At 37.5% G+C, this 27,974-nt stretch overlaps 1 protein-coding gene across 2 annotated transcripts in view; it reads left to right on the top strand.

The window, feature by feature from the left end:
- HMGCR (3-hydroxy-3-methylglutaryl-CoA reductase) overlaps positions 1–27,974 on the top strand; it is a 29,669-nt gene extending 1,695 nt beyond the window's left edge. For both annotated transcript variants that reach the window (XM_044266964.1, XM_044266974.1), the window contains exons 2-20: positions 4,583–4,770; positions 5,421–5,532; positions 5,815–5,902; positions 6,807–6,891; positions 7,795–7,900; positions 10,674–10,780; positions 10,889–11,005; positions 11,523–11,683; positions 11,804–12,051; positions 12,231–12,409; positions 13,450–13,644; positions 14,625–14,783; positions 14,933–15,090; positions 16,221–16,326; positions 21,451–21,621; positions 22,235–22,375; positions 22,457–22,615; positions 23,055–23,209; positions 23,356–27,974. In XM_044266964.1, the coding sequence (XP_044122899.1) occupies positions 4,583–4,770; positions 5,421–5,532; positions 5,815–5,902; positions 6,807–6,891; positions 7,795–7,900; positions 10,674–10,780; positions 10,889–11,005; positions 11,523–11,683; positions 11,804–12,051; positions 12,231–12,409; positions 13,450–13,644; positions 14,625–14,783; positions 14,933–15,090; positions 16,221–16,326; positions 21,451–21,621; positions 22,235–22,375; positions 22,457–22,615; positions 23,055–23,209; positions 23,356–23,410 (2,690 nt within the window). In that variant the 3' untranslated portion in view covers positions 23,411–27,974. The remainder of the gene's footprint in view (positions 1–4,582; positions 4,771–5,420; positions 5,533–5,814; positions 5,903–6,806; positions 6,892–7,794; positions 7,901–10,673; positions 10,781–10,888; positions 11,006–11,522; positions 11,684–11,803; positions 12,052–12,230; positions 12,410–13,449; positions 13,645–14,624; positions 14,784–14,932; positions 15,091–16,220; positions 16,327–21,450; positions 21,622–22,234; positions 22,376–22,456; positions 22,616–23,054; positions 23,210–23,355) is intronic.

The following is a 27,974-nucleotide window of genomic DNA, read 5'->3' as shown; positions in this document are numbered from 1 at the left end:
GTACTCCATCTTAAATGATCGTCTGAAATATTTCATAGCTTGGTTGAGGGCATGCCGCCTTAGGGTTGGTCCTGAAAAGTCATAGGAAGCATTTGTTTCTGGGCTGTACTAAATAATCATGCATGATTTCAGTATCTTAATGCAGAGAATGTATTTTTTGCTCATGAATATATTTTACTGCCCATGCAATGAAAGACATTTTCTGATTTAGAGGTAATGTAGCAAAGGCCTGATGTGTACAATGGGATCGACTGGTTTTTGAGGGCCTGCTTTGTTGTGTCTTTCCAGGATTTGCTTGTCATAAACTTGGTAGTAAGGACAAATGGCATTTAGTAACATGAAGGTTAAAAAAGTTTACTAAGATTAATCATCAACATATGAGGCTCATGTGTGGCACGAGTCTTCAGGATGAAGTGTATAATGTGCTTGGATTGTGCTCATTTTATTCTTACATGATCTACTTTCTAAACCATGGATGGATAACTACATGTTTATCAGTATGTATTTAGGTTGACCCATATGAAATTGCAGGTATTTGAAGTTTGACTTTTTTTTTAACCTACAAAAGTAGCAGTTTCATATGGTTCCGCTTAATACCTGTCTTGGTCAAAGAACTTTGGAGCTCTAGCTTAGTAAGTGACTGAAGAAAGATGTGACTTACAAGCGTGTAATAGAATGGGGGGTGGAATCCAGGTTTCCTGATTTCCATTGCAAGATTTTTTTTTCCCCCTAGGATACTAGGTTGAGCAACAGAATGCCAGATCCTGTTGGAACTAAGGATGATTCAATATAAGATGTGGTTCTTGTCTTCAAAGAGTCAAAATATACACAGCAATTAATTTGAGAGCTGTGTAAAGTAGTGTATAATCATATGCTAGGACGAGGAGTGCAGGGTGGGAGGAAATAGTGTTGGATGCAAAAGCATCCTTTTCTGCAGATGGCTATCCAATAACATCTTGGATAGGAGTTTGAGGAGTCCATTGAGTTTAAGTCATTTTTTCTTTTGAAGAAAATGTTTGTGGCATATTTCATTGTGCATAAGCGAGGCATACACTGCCTATTTAGCTTGCTTTTTTTTTTTTTTTTTAAGTGTTTTTAGTGCAGCCTGGCCTAAATAGTGTCCATTGAATTTGCATGAGCTGTCCTGTAGCCTGCTAATGCCACTTGTAACTGCTGATGAGGGTGGAAGACTGGATTCTCTGGCATTTAAGTACTTTGCATAATCACAGGGAAATGGGCAGGGTGCTCATGAGAAATGAGATGGTGTACAGTTATGGTTACTTTTGACACACCTTGAACGTTTTTTTCCCGAGTTTGTATTTCCAAATAGGTGAGCTTCTCTGTGTTCGGGGTTGGTTCACAGAATCATGTGTAATTTTTTCCTGAATGTTGCAAAGATGAGTTTATATCTAGGAAAGAAATTTCCCAGAGTTGACAATGCTACCATGAAATCTTTTAAAGGGACCACATAATGTGTCTAATAGGTAATTATGGGTTAATGATGCTAAATCAATTTGTGATCAAATTGGGGTGCCCTCTTGCTGGCAGCTCAGATTACAATTGAACTAACTGTTTAATAATGAAGAATACATCAACTTAATAGGGAATAACCTAAGTTGAGAGGTTTTGTTTGTTTGTTTTTGGTGGGGAGAATCATTTTGACCTAGTGTTGACATGTATTTTTAGTTGATTCACTTTCTGGAACATTGATGCTAGTTGATCCTTTAGACCGGTTTGTAGAGTTTTGTTTTTGTTTTTGAATATAAGAAGGATGTTATGTGATAGAAAACTGTCCTGAAAATCTAGGCTCTTATGAGGCTTTTGGTTATAATGAAGTAGGATTCAAATCTAAGATATGATTAATACTCTCCAAAGCTTTAAGTCCCAAGTCCTTACTCATCTAATAGAAACTATTTTTGTTATTGTCCATTTTTGAAAACAGTGTATAGACTGTAACCTCTCTTCCCTACCCCATTCCCCTTTAATATATTTCTTGAATGCTCTACATTCAGCCTTAACCAAGGTTGGGCAGCGTGGTATGCTAGTAGGTGAGCAGTTATATTTATATCTTTTGGGCTAAAAGTCATTTTTAGGCCATTTCAAGATGGGTCAGTAAAGTACATGCTCCTGTAGTTTATGAGATTTTTGATTAATCAGGTATTTGTTGAGTAGCTGCTGTGCATGGGTACAAGGTTCTGGAGGATAAATGAGTAACAAGACTCAGGGTGGAAGGTTGAAAAAGCATGAATAAACACAGGCAGATGCATGCCACATTTGTAGAACTTAGTGACTTTTAAAATTGAGACCCACAGTAAGTAATACATGTTATGTTGGAACTCTACACACACACACACACACACACACACACACACACACACAGTTTCATGAAACATCAAGCTTTAAGAAATAATATCTACCTATACTATATTCTTACCTACAGCAATTTTTTTCTTTTCTTTCTTTCTTTTTTTTTTTTTTTTAAGATTTTATTTATTTATTTAACAGACAGAGATCACAATTAGGCAGAGAGGCAGGCAGAGAGAGAGGAAGGGAAGCAGGCTCTCTGCTCAGCAGAGGCTTTAACCCACTGAGCTACCCAGGCGCCCTACAGCGATTTTATTTTATTAAACCCTGTTTGTTCTTACTCACAAAATTGATTTCATGATTGAATTGATCCAATGAAAGGTTGTCACCTGCAGTGGGAAAGCCAGCTGTCCAGTTGGGGCCTGGTGTAGCTGAAATAGGGAGAACATCTTGTGACATGATGGGGGATGATGTTCTGGAATTGCTTTGGTTCCTAAAAGCTACTCTTATTTTCTTTCCCTTAACCTTTTAGATAGAGTAATTAACTTTCTTTTTCTTCATTTGTTGCTTTTTAATTTTTTGTCTTCAATAAATGAGTCATTTTCTTAGTATTGCCACAAATATGAGATTCATTTGAATTCTTGCCAGTGTGTCAATCAGTAGTCTTACTTTTTCTTTTTTTTTTTTTTAACCTATAATGTATTAATTGTTTCAGGAGTATAGGTCTGTGAATCATCAGTCTTACACAATTCAGAGCGCTCATCAAAGCACATACCCTCCTCAATGTCCATCACCTAGCCACCCCATCCCTCTCTTCCCCCTCACCTCCAGCAACCCTCCTATTGTTTCTTGAGATTAAGAGTCTCTTATGGTTTGTCTCCCTCTCAGGTTTCATCTTGTTTCATTTTTCGCTTCTTTCCCCTATGATCCTCTGTCTTGTTTCTCAAATTCTTTATATCAGTGAGATCATATGATAATAATCTTTCTCTGATTGACTTATTTCAGTAGCCTTACTTTTTAAATCTTAATTTGAAATAGATTTTTTTGGGCAGTTAAATATGCTTTATTGTGAGCATTAATTTTAGTTTAAGAAGGCTTACAAGTTCCTATACTAGAGACCAGTGACTATATCATATTTTTTTAAAAAGGAGAATATAAAAATTATTGTAATTTAGCCAACAGACATGGGGAGGTTTAGTCATGGTAGTTGTTAGATCAAAATTACCTGTATGTTCTCCAGGGGCGCCTGGGTAGCTCATTTTGTTAAGCATCTGACGCTTGATTTCACCTCAGGTTAGTGAACCTCAGGGTCATGAAATGGAGCCCTGTGTCAGACTCCATCCTGTGTGGGGAATCTGCTTGGGATTCTCTTTAAAGATTAAATTTAAAAATTACCTGTATGTTCTGTTGGGGATTTTTTTTTAAGAGTTTATTTATTTATTTGACAGAGATCACAAGTAGGCAGAGAGGCAGGCAGAGAGAGAGGAAGGGAAGCAGGCTCCCCGCTGAGCAGAGAGCCCAATACGGGCTCTATCCCAGCACCCTGGGATCATGACCTGAGCCGAAGGCCGAGGCTTTAACCCACTGAGCCACCCAGGCGCCACTGTTGGGAATTTTTAAATGTCATAGACATCTACTTTGGCCAGCCATCCTCTTCTTCCAGTACTGTTGTGGCATTTTATTAGCTGTAAAATTTGGGAAAGACTTTTTTCTCTGGTGACAGTAAGAGTAGGAAGTTTCATTAAACATCATTTTGCTAGTAACATGCCATATGCTGCTGCCTTTGAGGACACTCAACAAATAGATGGTGTTTGCCTTTTGCGTAACCAGAATGTGGAGAAGGTAGAGGGTGCTTATGGGCATTTTATGCCAGGGTAATTAGAAAGCAAATGTGAATAGTTGTTTCTTACTTATTTTTTTTTCTGTTTTATTGCTCTTCTCCTTCGCTCAGGTAATATCATGGGCTGAGATATTTATTTGGTTCCATCATAAATGCTTGAATTCATACAACTTGTAAGAAATAGCTAGTTTTTAAGTTGGTTGCTAGTGACTAACAGAGGATTCAAGTTTTGTGAGTAAGAGAGTAATATCAGAGTCCTCTTATTTTGATTTTATAATTATTTTACAGAACTAATAAGGAACACTGTCAAATAGTATTATTCATATGTATAAGACACTGTGTCTACAATAGCAGAGTTTACAGTGCAAAATCTTAAAATCTTTTCCTAAAAATACAGTGATCTGTGTACTAAGTGTTCACACTTGATATTCCTTTTAGGATCCAAGAATTCTGTAGCTACAATGTTGTCAAGACTTTTCCGAATGCACGGCCTTTTTGTGGCCTCCCACCCCTGGGAAGTCATAGTGGGGACAGTGACACTGACCATCTGTATGATGTCCATGAACATGTTTACTGGTAACGATAAGATCTGTGGTTGGAATTATGAGTGTCCAAAATTTGAAGAGGTTTGTGAAATTTATTTGATATTGTCTAAATTTCATTTTCAGTTTCTAAAGAGCATTTCCTCTTAGTGACCATATAATCAAAAAAGTTGCAAGTAAAATCTTTAACTTAGTATTTATGAACTTAATCAGATTTCTATTTACTTATATAGTTTGGAAATAACGTTTCCTTTTCTGTATGAAATGAGTATAATTGACTTTACTAGAGAAAATAGTAGCTTTAAAAGTGACTAACAGAAAAAAGAAAAAAGATTGGATTGTTTAAAAATTGGACTTAACTTTTTTTTTTTTTTAAAGATTTTTATTTATTTATAGGACAGAGAGATCACAAGTAGGCAGAGAGGCAGGCAGAGAGAGAGGAGGAAGGAGGCTCCCCGCTGAGCAGAGAGCCCGATGCGGGGCTCGATCCCAGTACCCTGGGATCATGACCTGAGCCGAAGGCAGAGGTCTAACCCACTGAGCCACCCAGGCGCCCCTGGACTTGACTTTTGATTTGCATGTTTAATATTTTTATTTGACTTGTATTGTGCCTATATTTATATTATCATGGTAATATACAAACCGATGATGCATACAAAATAAAAACTCTTAATTTTAGTTGCTTATTTTAAAAGGTAAAGCTATTGAGATTTTTTTCCTATCTCTTCCAATAGGATGTGTTAAGCAGTGACATTATAATTCTGACAATAACACGATGCATAGCAATCCTGTATATTTACTTCCAGTTCCAGAATTTACGTCAACTTGGATCAAAATATATTTTGGGTAATCATTTTATACAATTAACTTATTTGTGCTATCAAATTTTTGATTTGTTGTGGAAATACATAATTTTGTTTGTTCAAATCATGTATATGGAAATGGGTATATTGCTTAAAGTACACTGCACGCATTTAGTGGTTGCCCTATTGAGAGTAAGCATTCTGATATTTGAGATCTTAATAATCTGGAGAAAATAATATTTCTTTCAGAATATTATACGGGACTGTATGTTACTATTTTTGTAATAAAGGGTAATTTTTTTCTGTTTGAATTTTGTCAATTTAGGTATTGCTGGCCTCTTCACAATTTTCTCAAGTTTTGTATTCAGTACAGTTGTCATTCATTTCTTAGATAAAGAATTGACAGGCTTGAAGTAAGTATTTAAAACATAAATACACTTTTTCCCAAAATATATAATTAACAACTCCTCTTCTCCAAGTTATATTCTGATATATACATTTTAAAAAGTTTATAGGAAATATGGGGAAGTTTTTCATGCTGTCATTTAGCTAATGTTAATATCTGTTAACATTTTGGTATATGCTTTCCTATGGTTTTTTACAGTTAAAAATTCTGAGATCATATAAGTTCTTTATGCCTTTATAATATTTTGATGTGTGATAATAGTTCATCAACATCTTTGCATGTCCTTAATGCTAAATTAAATTACTTGTATTGGTTGTCTAGTATTCCCCTGTGTGAATATATTATAGTTCATTTACTTAATCCTCTAGGATTGGATTGTTAGGTTATTTAATTTCCTCTATTAATAGCACTGTGACGAATGTCTCTGTGGCTTACCTTGTGTTCATATTCATTCTTAGGATATATTCCTAGGAGTGAGACAGTGCCTGTGTAAGTTTTGGGGGCTTTTGAGTGCTATTATTGCCAACTGTCTCTCCAGAAAGCTTGTTCAGCTTGGATCCTTCCATAAATAGTGAATAATGTTAAAAAATTATATCTATTCCACTTTTTTCCTCCTGTTAATTCAAGGATGAATTTTTTACTTAGGATGATATTTTGCTATAAAATCATCAAAAAGTATTTCTGTATAAATGCACTTACATTTTTAACACTATAAATATTTTGAGCAGTGCATATGTTTAGCTTTGAGAATGTCAAAAGGGAGTGAGTATAGGGTGTACCTTCGGGCCGCAAAAAGGTATACATACTAAAGAATCATACAGTGTATGAGGCGGGTGTTTGATTGTGGAAAGCATTTTTAAGCCAGACTTCCTGTTAAATATACCTGATCATCTGATTTTTTTTTTTCCCAGTGAAGCTTTGCCCTTTTTCCTACTTTTGATTGACCTTTCTAGAGCAAGCGCTCTAGCAAAGTTTGCCCTCAGTTCCAGCTCACAGGTAAGTATTATTTTTAAGACATGAATGTTACTAGTATTTCTTTTAGTTTGTTTACATTAATAGGAAGCATTAATAGTTTTTTCATAGTTCAAGAATCAGGAATTGCCCACAGTTTTAAGTTTAATTGTCAAGTCTTAAGACTGGTCTTTCTAGGTGCCCCAGGAACTGTCCCATTTACCTAACAACTTAATTCCACAGGTTCTGGAATTTGGAATTCTTCCCTATTTTCCTATTTGAAGATTTTAGAAATTTAGGTAGTGAGACTTTTGGATAAGAAAGAGTGTCTACTTACTGAAACCTATCAGAGAACAGGACAGGATATAATGGAAGATAGTCTTCGGGTAGATTTATTTCTAAAACTTTAGCATTAACCCTAGCATTATTTTCTATCTAAAGTTTTATGTTGGTGTTCAATAGTCACTTTAAATAAATTAACATTTTTAATAGTCTTGCATCAGAATACCTGAATATAAAATAACATGTAATTCTGTCTTGATTATGTATTTGATGAGTATCCTGACCATTTGAGCATGTTGACAAAAATAGGTTTTAGGTTTCATAGTATTAACAAGGTCTCAAAAAAATTGCAACGAAGGACTGTAAGTGATAGCCAAATATAAAACGTTATAGTATTTCATTATGTAGTATTTAAATGGCAGGATTCATGCACCACCTCAGAGGAATCTTGCCAAGTAGCATCTCACTCATTGAAAAGGGAAAGCAACTGTACATGACCTTTTTCTTAATTCTTTGCATCTAGAATGCCTGTTAGTGGTATTACATTGTTTCTTTTACTTTTGATATAGCAAACTAGATTTTAGTAGAGGCCCTGGCATACTCTCCAACGTTTTTGAAAGTTATTTTATACCTTACTGACATTGATACATTTGGTCTGTGTTTTAGGATGAAGTGCGGGAAAACATCGCTCGTGGAATGGCAATTTTAGGTCCCACGTTCACCCTTGATGCTCTTGTAGAATGTCTGGTGATTGGAGTTGGTACCATGTCAGGTTTGTAAGCAATTTTTAATATATTTTAAAGTAAATTTGTAGATGAAGGGAAAAAAAGGACATCTCCGATTGCATTGGTTATTCTTAAATTCTGACTTTGAAAGTGTGACATTACTCTTAAAAGATTTTAATTGAATGAGTATGTGGGTTTATCTGACCTTATGTCTGTCTGCTTTAGTGAAAACTTAGTAATACGTTACCGTTTTTTTTCACTAATGCCATGCCACCTTCTCTTTCTATGTTCCACTCTTTTGAGAGTTTTTAGTGTTGATGTTTGGAAAGCCTCTTCCAGCTCCTGCTTTTGCCCAGGTTAAATTAGTGACTTGGTTCCTTATCTTTTAATTGTCATGTAGGAGACAGTGAAGAGTCAGAAATGGGCTAGATCTAAATTAGGTCCACCTAATAGGCTGGTTGGGAACATTTAATCAGACGGTGTGCAGTACATCTTAGTGAGTACCTAGTGTTAGTTTCAACACATGTTTCTTAATCCTTAATTGGATAGTAGAGAGTTAGATCTTAAATATCAAACATAGGACTCCATTATATAGGACAAAAATTGTGGCCTGGCATGGAAATTTGCCAGAATGAATATATCATGCTGTTATTAAGGTCTCCTAATAATTAAGACTAGATTTTATGGCTTTCTTAGGGAGTCTGCTTTTTGTAACTACATTTCTAGTCTATTCCTTGGGAGGCCTGAGTGGCTTAGTTGCTTAGGTGTCTTAGCTTAAGTGTCTTCCTTCAGCTCAGGTCATGATCCTAGCATTCTGGGATCAAGTCCAGCTTCTCCCTCTGCCTGCCACTGCCCCTGCTTGTATGCTCTCTCTCTCTCTCTCTGACAAATAAATAAATAAAATTTTTTTTTTTTAAATGAACATTCCTTAAAATCTACTTTTTTTTTTTTTCAAGATTTTGAGAGAGATCTCCAGTAGGCACAGCAGCAAGCAGAGAGAAAGGGAGGAAGCAGTCTCCCTTCTGAGCTGAGAGCCCGATACGGAGCTCCATCCCAGGACCCTGAGATCATGACCTGAGCCGAAGGCAGAGGCTTTAACCCACTGAGCCACTCAGGCGCCCTGCTTAAAATCTATATTTGAGATATAGTTTTGAGTTTTGACAAAGATAAAGTTATTAAGTCACTGCCACAATCAAGAAAAATGTTTTTGATTGTGTGAAAACATATCTGTGTGATTTTATTCAAATAAGAGTATATAGGAAGGTGAAGAAGATGAGCCAGGAGCTGGAAGTAGGCCGTGAAACCAAGGATTACTCATTTGAAACTGATGTGGAGAGTACGATGATGGATTTTGGCATGCTGTCAGAGAAGTAGACAAAGGACATGATGAGATTTATAGTTCGAAAAGCCAGTTGGGAGACATGGGTACAGCTATACAGAAATGCTATAATTAGGGATTAGGCTTAGGGTAGAAAAACGACAGATTTAACACCTGTTAAAGAAGAAGTAACCCTTTGGAAAACCACTGAAAAAGGAAAAAGCCTTAACTTCTTGGAAATATATAGATTGGTGCTGTCTCTCTGTGTAGTAGCAGAATGGTCCAGAGAGACTGTTCTAGGATGGAGTGAGGAAGAATGCCTACAGAGCATATGGCAGCAGTAGTAGTCCTGTTGTGCGGAGGGAAACAGCTGATAACTAGGTTGTAAGAGCATTGGTCAGGTATTGTTTCTGTGGTCTCAGGTTTGAAAAGATTATATTTGGCTACTATCTAAAGTATAAGGTTGTTCATAGTGCTTTTGTTGTTATAGCTGTATATTGAATGTCCACCTTTGAGAGTAATTGCTGTAGATTTTTTTTTTGAAGTATAGTTGACAAAGTGCTATAGAATTTGAAGAAAAATACAATGTATGTTTTTATTCTATATTTCATCAAATGATCTGTAATAATTCAAAAATAAAATATACTGTTGAGTTTCTTGTATTCTAGTTAGAAGTTTTGTAAGAGGAGGGAATAACTTATTTGCATTTCAAAACATTTTTATATTTAAATGTGAATCAGAAATTTGTTTTATATTCAAGTTTATTTGTAATGTTGAGGAATAGGATTTGGTAATCAAAGGTCTTTTTCAGTTCTAAAATTCTGTTACCTTCTATTTGAGAAGATTACCAAGTGATACCTTTAACATTTTGTAGTGGAATGTTTGTTAATTTTGGATCTTGAATTGCCTTTGCACATTATTTAATTTCTCAAACAGATCAATGAAATTAACCAAAATTATAAGAACATAAATAGATTCAGTAGAAGTTCTGTTGAGATTAGAGTCCTGTAGTACACATAAAAAAGTCTTTATTACAGTACTGTATCAGGAATGGCATAGCTGGTAGTAGGTTTTACTTTAATAAAAAGTCTTTGGGCCACAGGTGAATTGCTTTTCTGGTAAAGAGTGGAATTGGGTCCTAACTGTTGAGGTTTGCACATTAGTGTAGCCTGGGCTTGTTCTTATATCAAAACAGAATAGTACCATTTCCTAAAAGGGGATTATCAGATATGTATTTAAGTGCAGCAACTGTGCCTGGCATTGTGATAGATTTGAGACATGGGAGAAGACAAGTTCTCCTTCCTTGAGGGAAATATCCCTGTTGTGCTTTAAGGCTTGGCATCACCTCGGAGTTCCTCTTTCTTCTTCCAGTAAATAGTAAAAAGCTTAATCTACTAATATTTTCTTGTATTCATCTGCTTAAACGAAAAGTCCCTGTGATGTATGCTCTATCAAAAATACATGTACTTTACTAATTATACATTTAATTTTTCTCTAACCAGGGGTGCGTCAACTTGAAATTATGTGCTGCTTCGGCTGCATGTCAGTTCTTGCCAACTACTTTGTGTTCATGACTTTTTTCCCAGCTTGTGTTTCCTTGGTTTTAGAGGTAAGAGTAGTTCTTACTTACGGCGTTAGAAGGAGTAATGTTTCTCATCACGTCCGTTCACATAAATAAAATCAGTACCTTCTGATGTAACACTGGTTTTCTTTGTAGCTTTCTCGGGAAAGCCGCGAGGGTCGTCCAATTTGGCAACTGAGCCATTTTGCTCGAGTTTTAGAAGAGGAAGAAAATAAACCAAATCCTGTTACTCAGAGAGTTAAGATGATTATGGTAATTATATAGTTTTCTTCTCCTTTTAGTATCTCTAGTTCCAGTGTCATATTCTGCTTTTTGACTTTTTTCTCTCCTTCCTGTTATCTTTCTACAATTATTGTATAATTACTTCTTCCACTGATTTACTATATTTACTAATTTACTATATTTAATTAATAAGTAAACTATATAATTTACTGTAATTGCATCTTTCACTGATGTTCCTCTTCCTTTTTTTTTTCTTGTTTCTCATTTCTTTGAGGCTCTTCATCTCTCTCCCCTAGACAGATTTTTCAAGTTCCTCCACTTTACCTCTCTTTGAGAACCTGTTCTTTACTCTTTGAACACCTGTTGTTTTGCATGTTTTTAGTAGTTCAGTGGGCCACTGCTTTAGTCACAGAACAAGCATGGGGCTTTCTTTTCATGCTGAGGGGAGGCTGTGGGAGATAGTATCTGGTTATCCAGATGTTAAGGATGAGAAGTTGAGGTGCCATTGATATGCAGAGGATACATAATTTATAACATTTTATTTCAGTCTCTAGGCTTGGTTCTTGTTCACGCCCATAGTCGCTGGATAGCTGATCCTTCTCCTCAAAACAGTACGGCAGAAAATTCTAAAGTTTCTTTAGGTTTGGATGAAAATGTGTCCAAGAGAATTGAACCAAGTGTTTCCCTCTGGCAGTTTTATCTCTCTAAGTAAGTTACCTGAGACCTACTTTATTGTGTATTAATCATAGCACTCTGTATTACTAAAAGTCAGTTTGTGCCTTTTTTGTGCCTGAGTAATAACATTTTAATTTGCTTTCTTTTATTTAGAATGATCAGCATGGATATTGAACAAGTTATTACCCTAAGTTTAGCTCTCCTTCTGGCTGTCAAGTACATCTTCTTTGAACAAGCTGAGACAGAATCTACACTCTCATTAAAAAACCCTATCACATCTCCTGTAGTGACTCCCAAAAAAGTCCCAGATGATTGTTGTAGACGTGAACCTATACTGGTCAGAAATAGCCAGAAAGTCCATACAGCTGAGGAGAAAACAAGAATAAACAGAGAAAGAAAAGGTGATTTCTTGTTCTCTTTATTTTCTATTCTTCCTCTACTGATTTGTCAAGTTGAGTTCATTTTAAAACTTATGTTCACATCCTTCCCACCATCTCCTGGAACTGGGCTTGGGGTCTGCAGGGTGTGGTGGGGGGAACTACGTTCACAGTTGTGAGATTTCTTTTGTTCTCTTGAACAGTTGAGGTCATAAAACCCTTAGTGGCAGAAACTGACACTCCAAACAGAGCTACGTTTGTGGTTGGTAACTCCTCCTTACTTGATACTTCGCTGGAACTAGAGACACAGGAACCTGAAATTGAACTCCCTGTGGAGCCTCGGCCTAATGAAGAATGTCTACAGATACTTGGGAATGCAGAGGTGAGGAAAATAAAATTAACTTAAGGTTAGTATCTTAAGAAAAGGAGCTTTTTTTTTTTTTTTTTTTTTTTAAATTAGAGGAAGGAAGGAAGAAAATTATGGTCCTGAGTACCTACTAAGTTTTGGGCACTGTGTTCTGTGGTTTACAGGTAGTGGCCTTATTTATTTATTCCCTGCAACCTTGTGAGATTGTTGGTATTATCTCCATTTTTCAGATAAGAAAGAGAAAGCTGGGGCTCCAGGAGGCTTAAGTATTTCCCAAAGTAATACATTTAGGAAATGGAAAAGCTGGTATCCAGAGTTCAAGATTTACTGACTCAAAGTCAATGCCGTTTGTACTTTATTAGTGTTTGCCGGAGAGATAAGCCACTACTCTATTCTCTTGAATCTTAGGGCCTAGAAAAGGTTGAACTAAAAAATGAACTTCAAAGACTGAAGGAAGTTTTTTTTTGTTGTTGTTGTTTTTGATTTGTTTCAAAAGTAAGCTTGATGCTCAAGAGGAAGTTTGTTTTCCTTTCTGACATGTGAATGGGTGTTCTGCCTACATGACCATATGAGTCCATTCATGCTTTAGTGTGAATATTGTATTCCATCTCTATCTGCTTAATCTGGTTTATTCTTAATTTATGTGCACATGAGTGAGAGTAACATCAGGTTTGTTTTTCTTTCACTTTCCCTTGTTCCTATTAACATGTGTATTGATATTTGAACTATCTATATACAGAGTTAATGAAATTTAGAGGGTGGGCATCAGAATTTTAATTATGAATATTCTTTTTCTACAAATTTCACTTGTAAAATTTGGTGTTTTGGTTTTACATTTGTTTAGTGTCACTTTTATAAAGAATTTGCTTTCATTTTGATACTCTTATTTCCACTCAAATAATCTCCTTTAGAACGCTAAAGTTCTTTGGGTTCTCTTCTTCTGAGAGCATTGTTGTTTTAAATGCCTTATTTGTTATAAAGAATATAGGAACTTCTTCAAGTTTTTTGTCATCCCTTTCCCACCAATCCCTCCCATTTTTTTTTCATTTCTTTAGAAAGGTGCAAAATTCCTTAGTGATGCTGAGATCATCCAGTTAGTCAATGCTAAGCATATCCCAGCTTACAAATTGGAAACTCTGATGGAAACTCATGAACGAGGTGTATCCATTCGCCGACAGTTACTTTCCCGAAAACTTCCAGAGCCTTCTTCTCTCCAGTATCTACCATACAGGGACTATAATTACTCCTTGGTATGTTGTTTTCTTGGTGTGGGAAAGTTTGCTTTGCAGTTTTATTCTTGTAGCTTTATTCTTCAGCTTTTTAGTGTTTTTCTTGACTAGTCTTTTATATGTACATAGTATTTTAAAACATTTTTTAAAAAATGCTTTTACTGTAATTTTGTATTCTGCTTATGATTATAGGTCCTAAAAATTATTTTTCCTGTTGTTTATAGTCATTACTTAGTGATTTTAGTACTTTTAAATACTTTTTTTTTTTTAAGCAGTTATTTATTTATTTATTTATTTGTTAGAGAGAGCGAGAGAGTGAGAAAGCATACAAGCAGGGGGAGCAGCAGGCAGAGGGAGAAACAGGCTCCCTGCTGAGCAAAGAGCCCGATGTGGAAGTTGATCCCAGTACCCTGGGACTGTGACTTGAGTCAAAGAGACTCTTAACTGACTGAACCACCCAGGCGCCCCCAAAAGGATGTATATGACAGAGAGAGAGAGAATGCAAGAAAGCATGAAGAGGCAAGGGGCAGAGGGAGAGAGAGAAGCAGACTCTCCAATGAGTGGAGAGCCTGTGGGGCTCCATTCCAGGACCCTGGGATCATGATCCAAGCCGAATGTAGATGCTTAACTGACCAAACCACCCAGGTGTCCTAATACTTTTTAAATACTTCTAGAGAGTATATGAAAGGGGCGCTTGGGTGGCTTGGTTGGGTGTCCCAACTCGTGGTTTCAGCTCAGGTGGTAATCTCAGCATCATGAGATCAAGCCCTGTGCTGGCCTCCTAGCTCAGCAGGGACTCTGCTTGAAATTCTCTCACCCCCTGGCCCTCCCTGGCTCATGCGTGCCCTCCACCCAAATAAATAAAATCTTTAAAAAAAAAAAAAAGTAGAAGATTTTGTTGACAAATATACTAAAGATTTAAGTTTGAAGAAAATTATTAATGACAAGGGCTGTGTATTTGTGATACAGATTTTCACTTGCTGCCTGACTTTACCTTGTAGGTGATGGGAGCCTGTTGTGAGAATGTTATTGGATATATGCCCATCCCTGTTGGAGTGGCAGGACCTCTGTGCTTGGATGGAAAGGAATTTCAGGTTCCAATGGCAACAACAGAAGGGTGCCTTGTGGCCAGTACTAATAGAGGCTGCAGAGCAATAGGTGTAAGTTGCCTTTTATATATTTGCCTATTTTAAGATGGGCCCTGAGGCCAGGCGAGGAGAATAGATTTGGGGACGATCAGGAATACCTTTTGCGACAGGCAGAAGTGTTTGCCGGATTAACATATGCTTTTGTAACATCCTCTGTGTAGCTTGGTGGAGGTGCCAGCAGTCGAATCCTCGCAGATGGGATGACTCGAGGCCCTGTGGTGCGTCTTCCCCGTGCTTGTGACTCTGCAGAAGTGAAGGCCTGGCTTGAGACACCTGAAGGATTCACAGTGATAAAGGAGGCTTTTGATAGCACCAGCAGGTATGGGGAGGTTTATATGCATTTATATTATTTCAGAGCCACTGTCAACTTCTGTGATCACTAAATGTAACTGTTAACATACTGCCTGCTTCAGGTGATATAACTAAACATTAATTCGAAGTCCATTTAGTCAAAATGAGTAATATTTATGCTTAGTTTGGGGGATGTGGCCGGGGGCAAAATGTTGATCCAAATGAATACCTCCATAAGAGTAAAGAGAAAAAAAAAGCATGCGCTAGTAAGTTTGTGCGTTGATTTTACAAGATTCAATTTGATTAGACTGTTACTTTGTCCTAAAAGAGTGTTGACTTAGAATTGCCCTAGGGAGGAATGGCCTGAAAAAAGATTTTCTAAGCAGGGTAGAAATATTTGTATAGTACAAGGTTTACTTTGAATCCGGAAAATTAAATCTATAAAGAAGCATAATCAGTAAAAAGAAATAGCCTCATTTTATTTTTTTAGAGAGACAGTGTATATATGAGTGGGGTTGGGTCAGAGTGAGAAGGAGAGAGAGAATCTCAAGCAGGCTCCACAGTGCACGGAGCCCAGCGTGGGGCTCCATCCCTTGACCCTGAGATCATGACCCAAACCGAAATCAAGGGATGGACACTTCAGTGACTGAGCTACCCAAGGGGCCCATCGATAGCTCCATTTTAGTTTGTTTATTTATTATTTTGGACTTTTAAAGTCTGTCTGTGATGATGATGTCTGTAGCAGCCCTCTCTTGTGGCATGTAAGAATGAGATGGTTGAATTAGTGTTCTAAAGGAACATTTAGTTAAAGAAGAAAATACATTTAATAAGTAATTTCCATGAGTGTTCTCTTATGTGTAAAATAAATCAACTGAACTAGAATTTTTTCTTTTAAGATTATATTTATTTATTTGAGAGAGACATTGAGAGAGAGCATGAGAGGGGAGAAGGTCAGAGGGGAGAAGCAGATTCCCCATGGAGCTGGGAGCCCGATGTGCGACTCGGTCCTGGGACTCTGACCTGAGCTGGAACCTGAGCTGAAGGCAGTTGCTTAACCAACTGAGCCACCAAGGCGCCCTCAACTGAACTAGATTTTTAAGGGAAGTTCCGTCTTCTCAAAAAAATAACAAAATAAAAAAATCTTTGCTTTGTTTACAGGTTTGCACGTCTGCAGAAACTTCAAATGACTATGGCTGGTCGCAATCTTTATATTCGTTTCCAGTCCAGGTCAGGTGATGCCATGGGGATGAACATGATTTCAAAGGTGAGCCTGAATAGCCTGTATTAAAACATGCAAGACCGATTATCCCAGGGGAGGGGGACTAGGTGTTAGGGAGGTAAGAGTGGGGAGCAGACTTGCTGTTTATGTCCTATTTTTTTTTTTTTTTTAAGATTTTATTTTATTTATTTGAGAGAGAGAGACAGTGAGAGAGAGCATGAGTGAGGAGAGGGTCAGAGAGCGAAGCAGACTCCCCATGGAGCTGGGAGCCTGATGTGGGACTCGATCCCGGGACTCCAGGATCACGCCCTGAGCTGAAGGCAGTCGTCCAACCAACTGCGCCACCCAGGCGTCCCTATGTCCTATATTTTTAAATTTTGTTTCATGTATGTATGTATGTATATATACACACACACACACACACATATTACTTAAAGGACTGAGTGGAAGATTTTTATTAAAAGCTAAATTCTGATTCATATAACTCATCAGACTTTTTTTTAAGGTCCTGAAGAGGGTTTATATTTTACTTTTAATTAACTAATTAATTAGTATTTGTTCAGTTAGCCAGCATATCGTACATCATTAGTTTTTGATGTGTTCAACGATATATTAGTTGCATATAACACCCAGTGCCCTCCTTACTACTCATCACCTGGTTACTCATCCCTTTACCACCCCTACTGCTATAATCCTCAGTTTGATTCCCAGAGTACAGAGTCTCTCTTAGTTTGTCTCCCTGTCTGACTTCTTCCCATTCAGTTTTCCCTACCTTCCTGTAGTCCTTCGCACTATTCCTTATGTTCCACATACGAATGAAACCATATAATTATCTTTCTGCTTGACTTATTTTTATTTCACTTAGCATAAACCCCTCCAGTTCCATCTATGTTGATGCAAATAGTAGGTATTCATCCTTTCTGATGGCTGAGGAATAGTCCATCATATATATGAACCACATCTTTGTCTAGTTATCTGTTGAAGGGCATCTCAGCTCTTTCCACATTTTGGCTATTGTAGACATTGCTGCTATGAACATTGGGGTGCAGGTGCCCCTTCTTTTCACTATATCTGTATCTTTGAGGTAAATACTTAGTAGTGCAATTGCTGGGTTGTAGGGTATCTCTATTTTTAACATCTTGAGGAACCTCCAGACTGTTTCTAGTGGCTGCACCAATGTGCATTCCCACTAACAGTGTGAGAGGGTTCCCCTTTCTCTGCATCCTTGCCAACACTTGTTTCCTGTCTTGTTAATTTGTGCCATTCTAGCTGGTGTAAGGTGGCTTCTCTTTGTGGTTTTGATTTGTATTTCCCTGATGGACATTTTTTTCATGTGTCTATTAGCCATTCGTATGTCTTCTTTGGAGAAGTGACTGTTCGTGTTCTGCCCATTTACTGACTGGATTATTTGTTTTTCAGGTGTTAAGTTTGAGAAGTTCTTTATAAATCTTGGATACCAGCCCTTTAACGTCATTTGCAAATATCTTATCCCATTTCATGAGTTGCCGCTTAGTTTTGTTGACTGTTTCCTTTGCTGTGCAAAAGCTTTTTATCTTGATGAATCCCTAAAGTTCATTTTTGCTTTTGTTTCCCTTGCCTTTAGTGATGTGTCTTGAAAGAGGTCGCTGTGGCCAGTGTGGAAAGAGGTTACTGCCCATGTTTTCTTCTAGGATTTTGATGGATTCCTGTCTCACATTGAGGTCTTTCATCCATTTTGAGTTTATGTTTATGTGTTATGTATAAGAGAATGGTCCAGTTTCATTCTTCTGTATATTCGTCTGTCCAGTTTTCCCAGCACTATTTATTGAAGAGGCTACCTTTTTTCCATTAGATATTCTTTGCTGCTTTATCGAAGATTAGTTGACCATATAGTTGAGGATCCATTTCTGGGGTCTCTATTCTGTTCCACTGAACTATGTGTCTGTTTCTGTGCCAATACCATGCTGTCTTGATGATCACAGCTTTGTAATATAGCTTGAAGTCCAGAATTGTGAAGCCACCAGCTTTGGTTTTCTTTTTCAACAATCCCCTGATGATTCAGGTTCTTTTCTGGTTCCATACAAATTTTAGGATTGTTTGTTCCAGCTCTGTGAAAAATGTTGATGGTATTTTGATAGGGATTGCATTGAAAGTGTAGATTGCTCTGGGCAGTATAGACATTTTCACAATGTTTATTCTTCCAGTCAATGAGCATGGAATGTTTTCCCATCTCTTTGTATCTTTCTCAATTTCTTTCATACGTATTCCGTAATTTCTAGAGTATAGATCCTTTACCTCTTTGGTTAGGCATTTCCTGACTAGTATTTGTATTTGATATGTTTAATTTTGATTTGGCATTATACATGTTCTGGGTCTACTTAGAAGAACTGGGAAGAATCTTGGGGTTAGTGCTTCTTAACTTCGTCCTAAAAGCCTTGAAAGATCACATCTTCTAAAGACCTATATGTAAGAGGCTAAGTTCATGTGTATAATCCATTTAATTATTTCCTTATAAGAAGATGGTTTGTGGCTTACATTTTATTCTACTGATATTTATTATTACAAATATTCACAAATGTGTTAAAGTCAATTAAGTTACCAAAATTTATTTTGTGGTTTACCTGTATATGAGGATTGTTCTGAAAGAGAAAGAGGATAGTGACTAAAAATGTAGGTTTTAAAAGTTGTTTATTTTTTATTATTTTTTAAGATTTATTTATTTGACAGAGACAAGTGAGAGCAGGAACACAAGCAGGGAGAGTGGGAGAGGGAGAAGCAGGCTTACCACCAAGCAAGGAGCCCAGTGTGGGGCTCAATCCCAGGACCCTGGGATCCTGACCCAAGCCAAAGGCAGACTCTTAAAGACTGAGCCACCCATGTGCCCCTTAAAAGTTGTTTCAAAAGAAACAGTACAGTAGTTCCTAAAAAAATTAAAAAGAGAATTATGATCCAGCAATTTCATTTCTGGGTATTTACCCAAAAGAACTCAAAAGAGGGTTTCAGAGACTTTTTTTGTATATCCATGTTTGTGGCAGCATTATTCACAATAGTCTAAAGGCAGAAGCAACCCAGGTGTTCCTGGACAGATGAATCAATATAGAAAATGTGGTATGTACATATAATGGGATATTATAAAACCCTAAAAAAATAGGAAATTTGCACATATGCTAAATAAACCTTGAGGATCACTTGCTAAGTTAAATAATCTGGTTAACAAAAAAGACAAATACTTTGCAAATTCACACTTAACCTAGATCAGTTAAATTCATTTGTAGAGACAGGAAGTGGAAGGGTGATTACCAGGGGCTGAGGAAAAAGGAAATAGGGAGTTGCTGTTTAATGGGTTTGGAGTTTCAGTTTTGTAAGATGAACAGAGTTCTGGAGATGGGCTGTACCACAGCATGAATTATGTACTTAACACTAACCTGTACACTTAAAAATGGTTAGGGTGGTAAGTTCTAGGTCACATGTGTTTTAACCACAAGTAGAACACATTTTTTAAAATTGCAAGTAAGTATGTCTTCGGTTATTGAGGTATGAGTTGTTAATTGAATTAATTTCACTTAATTGGAAGTCTTGTTTACATTTTTATAAGGTTGATCCCAATGACTTTCATTTACAATAGGATTTACTGTAATGTCCGACTTCTCTTTACTGACTCGGTAACTTGGGCTTTTGGGTAACACTTGAATATCTAGAAGAGGTAATTTATTACATGTCAGTCGTGGGTCAAGTTACTGCCAGTGACATGATTATGAGTATTATACTCTCACTGAGTATTTTTAAATTAAGTCTTATTTAAAACTTTTTAATTTAAATTCAATTTAATTAACATATACTGTATTATTAGTTTCAGGGGTAAAATTTAGTGATTCATCAGTTGTATATACCACCTAGTGCTCTCATTACATCAAGTGCCCTCCTTAATGCCCATCACTCAATTATTCCCTCCTCCTCACCCACCCTTCAGTTTGGTTCGTGGAGTTCAGCATCTCTTACGGTTTGTCTCCCTCTCTGTTTTTATCTTATTTCATTTTTCCTTCTTGACCCTATGTTCATCTGTTTTGTTTCTCAAATTCCACATATGAGTGAAATCATAGGGCATTTGTCTTTTTTCTGATTGACTTACCTCGCTTAGCAAAATACCCCCACCCTGTTCCATCCATTTTGTTGCAAATGACAAGATTTCATTCTTTTTGATGGCTGAGTAATATTCCATCACACACACACACACACACACACACACACACACTCTCTCTCTCTCTCTCTCTCTCTATATATATATATATAAATATATAGTAATATTCCATTATGTGTGTGTGTGTGTGTGTGTGTGTGTGTGTGTGTGTTTATCACATCATCTTTATCCATTCATCTGTTGATGAACATCTGGGCTCTTTCCATAGTTTGGCTATTGTGGACATTGCTGCTATAAACATTCAGGTACAGGTGCCCCTTTGGATCACTACATTTGTATCTTTAGGGTAAATACCCAATAATGCGATTGCTGGGTCCTAGGGTAGCTCTATTATCAACTTTTTGAAGAATCTCCGTACCGTTTTCCAGAGTGGCTGCACCAGCTTGCATTCCTGTCAACAGTGTGGAAGGGTTCCCCTTGCACGGCATCCTCCCCAACATTTGTCATTTTCTGAGTGGTTCATTTTAGCCATTTTTAATGGTGTGAGGTGGTATCTCATTATGGTTTTGATTTGTATTTCCCTGATGCCATATGATGTTGAGTATTTTTTCATGTGTCTGTTGGCCATTTGGATGTCATCTTTGCAGAAATGTCTGTTCATGTCTTCTGCCCATTTCCTGATTGGCTTTTTTGTTTTTTGGGGTGTTGAGTTTGGTAAGTTGTTTATAAATTTTGAATAGTAGCCCTTTATCTGATAAGTCATTTGCAAATATCTTCTCCCATTTTAATATTCTCATTATGTTCTCATTTACATCCCTGTTCATCAGTGACTACAAAGAACTTTGTTTTCACTCCTAGAAAGAAAGAGAAAGAAACAGTAGGAGTCTATACTGACTGAGAAGTTTATCACTGCGATGGCTAATGAAGCTGTTTCTTTATTTATTGTATTTAGAAATATTATAGTTAATTGTACTTGTTAGTATTATTATATACAAATAAAGCCTCTGATCTGTAAATAGCTGTGCATTTTAATTTTGTTGTGTTCTTGACAGGGCACAGAAAAGGCACTTTCAAAGCTTCATGAGTATTTCCCTGAAATGCAGATTCTAGCAGTTAGCGGTAACTACTGTACTGACAAGAAACCTGCTGCTATAAATTGGATAGAGGGAAGAGGAAAGTCTGTGGTTTGTGAAGCTGTCATTCCAGCCAAGGTTGTCAGAGAAGTGAGTGATAATTTTATTTTTATTATTTGTATATATAATAAAAATATTATTGTTACTTTTATTACTATATTTTTATATATTATATATACATATATATTTATATATAATTATTGTTTTTATTTTATTTTATTATTTTGTTAATCTTTAATTGGGTTAAAGATTGGGGAAAGGAATTTTTTTTTTTTTAAAGATTTTATTTATTTGACAGAGAGAGATCACAAGTAGGCAGAGGCAGGCAGGCAGAGAGAGAGAGGAAGCAGGCTCCCTGCTGAGCAGAGAGCCTGATGTGGGACTTGATCCCAGGACCCTGAGATTATGACCTGAGCCGAAGGCAGCGGCTTAACCCACTGAGCCACCCAGGCGCCCCAAATATTAACATTCTAAGTAAAGCTTAGTATACGGTGTATTTTATGTTAAAGATGACTGTTGCATGTATCTTGCCCATCAGCATGTTGCATTCACATCAACAAACTTGACTGATACTCTTTATTAAAGAGGACAAGGCTTCAGTGGGGCCATATCTAAACTCTTGCTTTACCAAAGGGTAGATCTAGGTAGCATACCCTGAATCTTCTGGGGGAACATGTAAAATGTGCACAACTCTGTTTGCTAGGTATTAAAGACTACTACAGAAGCTATGATTGAGGTCAACATTAATAAGAACCTGGTGGGCTCTGCCATGGCCGGGAGCATTGGAGGCTACAATGCCCATGCGGCGAACATTGTAACTGCCATCTACATTGCCTGTGGACAGGTGAGAGCTCAACCTCCACTTTACTGTTCTCTTTTGTAAAGGAAGGGAAGTGTTATACTTCTTTTTTTTATTTTTTTCCAGGATGCAGCACAAAATGTTGGTAGTTCAAACTGTATTACTTTAATGGAAGCAAGTGGTCCCACAAATGAAGATTTGTACATCAGTTGCACCATGCCATCTATAGAGATTGGAACTGTGGGTGGTGGGACCAACCTGCTCCCTCAGCAAGCCTGTTTGCAGGTATGACACCTCAGCCCCAAAGTTGCTGACCTCAAGCCTAGTTCTGACTTGCTGGGATTCTGTTTCTGCCTGGCATAACTTGTCACTCACCTGAGTTTTAGCGGGTCTTTTCATTCTTTTTGCTTCTCACCAGCCTATCCTATTGTATCCAGGTAAGCATATTCAGGCATGTGCTTAAGTAAAATGAGAAAGTAGATTAAGAGAGCAAATGAATGTTTGTTTACTCTGAGTAAGTGTCCTGCAAACCAGGTTGTAGATGTTATGTGCCTTGTGGTATTATTGTCAGTGCTGGCTATCAGATCTTGGAAATTGAGTACTTCCACTGGAAGTCCAGTTCTATTCTGATGCCATTATAGTTGCCCTTATTTCAGTTGGTAGAGAAGGAAGTTATTGTCGTGACTTAAAAGGTGAGTCCTGCTGTCTCTCTTCCTGGCTGCAGATGCTAGGTGTCCAAGGAGCATGCAAAGACAATCCTGGGGAGAATGCCCGGCAGCTTGCCAGGATCGTGTGTGGTACAGTAATGGCTGGGGAACTGTCACTGATGGCCGCATTGGCAGCTGGACATCTTGTCAAAAGTCACATGATTCACAACAGGTAAGACTTAAAGATGTATTTAACCTCTTTCCCCTAGACATAAGATACGTAGTACAAAAATCTACTATGCAGATATGATAGATCTAACTTAAAATTCTGTATTCTTAATGTTTTTTATATCTCTACTTTGTCTTTTTCTGCCATAGGTCAAAGATAAATTTACAAGACCTCCAGGGAACTTCCACTAAGAAGGCTGCTTGAACAGCCTGACTGCTCTGAACTGAAACATGGGCATTGGGTTTTAAAGGACTAACATAAAATCTGTGAATTAAAAAGCTCAATGCGGTGGTATGTTGAGGATGAATAATATGATCTATGAGACAACGACTGCTTGGTGTTTTGCTGTTTCAGAAAGGTCTGAGATCCTTCTTTCCACGCAGATTTCTCAGATCTAAAAATAGTGTAATACTTTACATGCTGTGCATTCTGGAAGGATCTCAACAAGAATACCATACTTTAAAGCGTCACAGATGGTAATCTACAGCTCACTTCTGAAAGAGAATACAAGCTGGAAAAAAGTGTTTTCTTTTGATGAAATCTATGGAGTTGGTGATGATCAGTGTGAGATTGACCCTCCTCTCCATCCTCCCTTCCCCTCTGGTTGAAAATGGATTTTTAAATTATACTGTAGCTGACAAACTGATTTCATAGTTAATTTATTAAGTCTGGGTTATAGGACTTTAAGAGATAAGAGCTAAGTTTATTTTTTTGTAAACTAATACTTCATTTGGTGCTGGTCTATTTTGATTTCTCTTTGGGGTAGCCATTGTGATTCTTCAGAAGGGGACCTCCTTTCTTCAAGGGAAGAATTACTCTTATTCCCAAACTACTGAATTATGTGCTAAGCAGTGCTAAATCATTCTATCAAGAAAACAAATCACTGCATTAATCTCTGCAGGCTATTTGTTCAGAGAGGCCTTTTGTCAATAAATGTTTGTCTAGATTGCTAGAACGCATCTTCTAGCATAAGACTTTAAGGAACAGAGTTTTGCATTCTTTGTTAAAGATACAAGAGCTCTTTATGTTGCTTAGACAAAGGTGACTCTCTATATCAAGAACTTGTAAGTCTGTGACCTCTCAGAACTCAGAGGGTGGAAAACAGGTTGGAAAGAAAAATACCATTTCTCTAAGCCAACTTTAATTACTTAAAAGACAATTAAATTTATTTAGTGGAAAAATCTAAGTGTTTTGTAAAGAACTGTTATCAAATCTGTATATGTTGTAATAAAGCTTCTTCTGCTAGGAGTTCATTGAAAGTGTTAAGAAATAAATAAAAATCAACTTGTATATGGATAAAACATTCTAAACTTGGGCCAGAGAAGACAGTGTTTTTTAATGTTGTCCAAGAAACCCTGGCTTGCTCATTGAGCTGGCTGAAAGGGAAATCAGCTTTCAGAGCCAGTGAAGGTGCCACATGAATGGCCCCAGAGGAGTGAGCTTCATTCCTACGGCCAGGAGGTTGGTGACTGAAACATTTACATGGGGCTCCTTGATAGACCCATAAAAGTTCTTAGCTTCCTCAGCAGAGTTGTTGAATTTTAATTTTTTTCTTAATGTACAAATTTTGTATAAATAATAAAGAACTCCTTATTTTATATTACATTTAATGCTTCAAGTGTTAGTCTTGGAGAGAGAAGATGGACTCTGAAGAACATTCCAGTAATGCTGTGGCAGCATGGAGAGCCTCTGAGTGATTGTGTCTGCAGTACTGTTGTGGAAGATTGATCTTTGCTGTTGGGATGTAAAGTTTAAATTGCTTCTCTTGTGACTTTCAGCCAGTGACTTATTTATCCAAACTTTTCATGGAAGTGGCAGTGAAAAGTGTGAGTCTTCATTCTGGTGACTGTAATCAATATCGTCTCACTAAATTAATGTTTTGTATAAAGACTAAATTGTATACATTTTGTTATACTTTTTGCCTAGTTCCAGTAAATTATGAAAAGAAAGTTAATGCTGAGCAGTGTAAACAGTAACCTTTTCTTGTTTGGATTAATCCTTGGCCCGAGGCCCTGGAAGCTTGAAATCAAGTCTCACTAGAATGGTAACCTAATAATTCCTGCTAGGTGTCCTATGACCCTTTATCATTTTCCGTTATGTGCTCCAGTTCCTCCGACATTAATGGCAGGCCAGTTTTGTATGCGTATTAAAGTATTTTATACTTTAGAGAATTTGATTAGTTCAGCTTTATCTCATCTCAACTGGACTACTTTTGGGTATTTGGGCATGAGGCTTAGTTGAGAGGAAAAGGGCACAAAGACCCGGCAGCCAAAACCAAATGGGATTGTATGCTGAAGCTGTAACAGCTTACTTGGGGAATAAATCTTAGTATAGCTGAAGTTGGCCTCTTTAAAGGCTGATTGCTGTTTTTTTGCTGTTTACTTGCAGTTGTTGACTGCCCTCTGCTATAGGGAGAAAGTGAAAGGTGTGTTTGAACCACTTAAGAACCAAGACCCAGATACTAGAAAATCAGTTTGAATTTTTCTCCTGAAATGACAAGTGATCACTTGTATGATCAGCCCCTTCCAGAGAGGAGCAGGCCGGACAGGTGACAGTGGAGAGTTTTCATGCCCTTTTCTGCTTGGGGGATCTGATGAGCAGTGGGACACCTATGGCAGGACATGATTTTTCTTCATCTTAGGGGAGGATAGAGAACTACATTTAAGGGAATGTCTCATATTGAAGGACCCGCATTCAAACGAGAGGACACAGAACAGCAAAACACATCACTACAAATCCATTGTGTACATGAGGTTAAAATAAGAGCAGTAAATTCATTTTAGAATTTTTTTTTTAAAGACTAGGGTTTTTCAAAAACTATCTGCTATAGTTTTCAAGTCAAGGATAAGACTTGAATTTATTAATAATTAACTTGACCCAGTTAGCAAAAATAATTAACAAAGTCTGCACTGGAAGCTGAGAGGATCACAAATGATTTAGTTTACAATTACATTTTAGCAGATTACTTGTTCATTGTGATGTACATGGAACATGCCACCCCCTTTTTTCTTCTTTTCCCCTGAGCAAGTTTGAGAGCCACTGATGGAGGCACGGGCACTCTTATGTCAGGAGGGTGAGAAATTATCAAGCAGCTCCTCCCGAAGGCCAATAGAAAAGCCTTGTGCTAACAGCTGGATTTAGGAAGTAGAACACAGGAGTGGTCTAATCCAGTGGTTTTCCCACTTGAGTGTGCAGTGCACACACCTGGAGGACTTGTCAGAACAGGTTGCTGGGCTCCTCCCCCAGGGTTTTCATTCCCTTGGACTGGGCTGAGCTGGGCCAGGACATGAGCAGTTCTATTAAGCCCCTTCAGCTGCTCTAACAGTTTCGGATTTTAGTACGAGATGCCTGGCATTCCTGTAAATGAGGGTATTAGAAAATTGTTTATTCAGAACCATACAGTTGGGGGAAACAACAATGGAGGGACCAAGTACTGGTTAATAAGAATCAGAATTGGTCCTAGAGATTAAGAGAGTCAATATAACAACTAACCTACTAGAAAGTGTTATTTGGATTTGGTGACCCCCCAAAGTCTCCACATCTTCAGTTTTAGCAGCCTGTTCCCCTCACTCTCCTATCCCTTGGTTCCTGCTCTCTCTCCAAAAGGGCCAAGTGAGAGTGGGGGAAAATGACAACAGGTGAGCCTATTTTTAAAGAGGTTTGCAACTACCACTATCTCCTCTCTAGCCTCACCTCACTGGCCTTGTAGCCCCAAAGTTTGACTTCTTTGTAGTTTTACTCTCAGGATTGCAGCCCTGGAGCAAGATTTCTCAGGCAAGAAGCTGATTTGATAGACCATTCCAGCTGGTGAATTCTGAAGCCAGTTGACAAGCAAGCATAAATGGAGAAGAGCCTTGTGCCAGCGGCCAAGACAGAGTACCTCATCTGTGTTGTTGAGGAAATCTTAGGAAAAAAGCATAAAGAAGCAGTCAAATTAGAAAGGCTGTAATCAGTTACGTTATGTTGATTATGGAACTCCTTTGCTTTCCTGTCACTTGAAATTTGAAATGGTCCACAGGGTTTAGTAGGTGGGGTGGGGATAGGAGACAGCTAAGGGAGCAGTTCTGTCTCAGTCTCCATTTTAAAATTACCTGGATTGCATGTTAGAAGCACTGGACACAATAAAGCAAACCCAGAGTACTGTTAGCACTACATAGTGTGTGAAGAAAGAGCCTCCCTTCCCAGCTCTCTCCTGCCCATGAAGCTCACAAAGGAGCTAAAACACAGGAACCTCTTCCTCCCTGCCCATTTCACTGTCTGGACTTGGGCTGTAGCCTCAAAGGGCTCTTAGACTAAAACGATCGAGTTTTAATGCACTGCCTGCCTTAGTCTTTTCTGGTCTAGGGTATGTATAACCCGTGAGAGTTCTACCTCATTCTTAAACCTTTATTGCTCTTACGAGCAAAATGTGCTCAGATCTGTATGAGCAGCCCACTCACCTCTGGCCATCTGGATGCTCTTACCCACACTACAGTCCTTGGTAAGTAGCAAAAGTTGAAAGTTGGCTTGCTGGTATGACCTGGATAATTGTAATTTCAAATGGAAAGCTCTTTGGGAAAGGCCCGTCTTTTAACTTGTTTAGGACAGTGCCTACCTAGGCCAGTAGATAACACAACTTGAACACTATCAAAGAAATTTTTGACACGTTATCTCTAATAAATGTGTATTTCTTGATAAATTATATTGAATTATGTACATTGTCAAAGGACTAAGGTGATTTAAAATATATATATATATATACAAATAAAAACTGGAAATCTTTTATGTA

Source organism: Neovison vison, chromosome 1 (genome assembly GCF_020171115.1).
Source record: "Neovison vison isolate M4711 chromosome 1, ASM_NN_V1, whole genome shotgun sequence".
Classification (NCBI taxonomy): Eukaryota; Metazoa; Chordata; class Mammalia; order Carnivora; family Mustelidae; genus Neogale; species Neogale vison.
The sequence above is the reverse complement of the archived record's forward strand: the minus strand, read 5'-3'. Positions and strand labels throughout refer to the sequence as shown.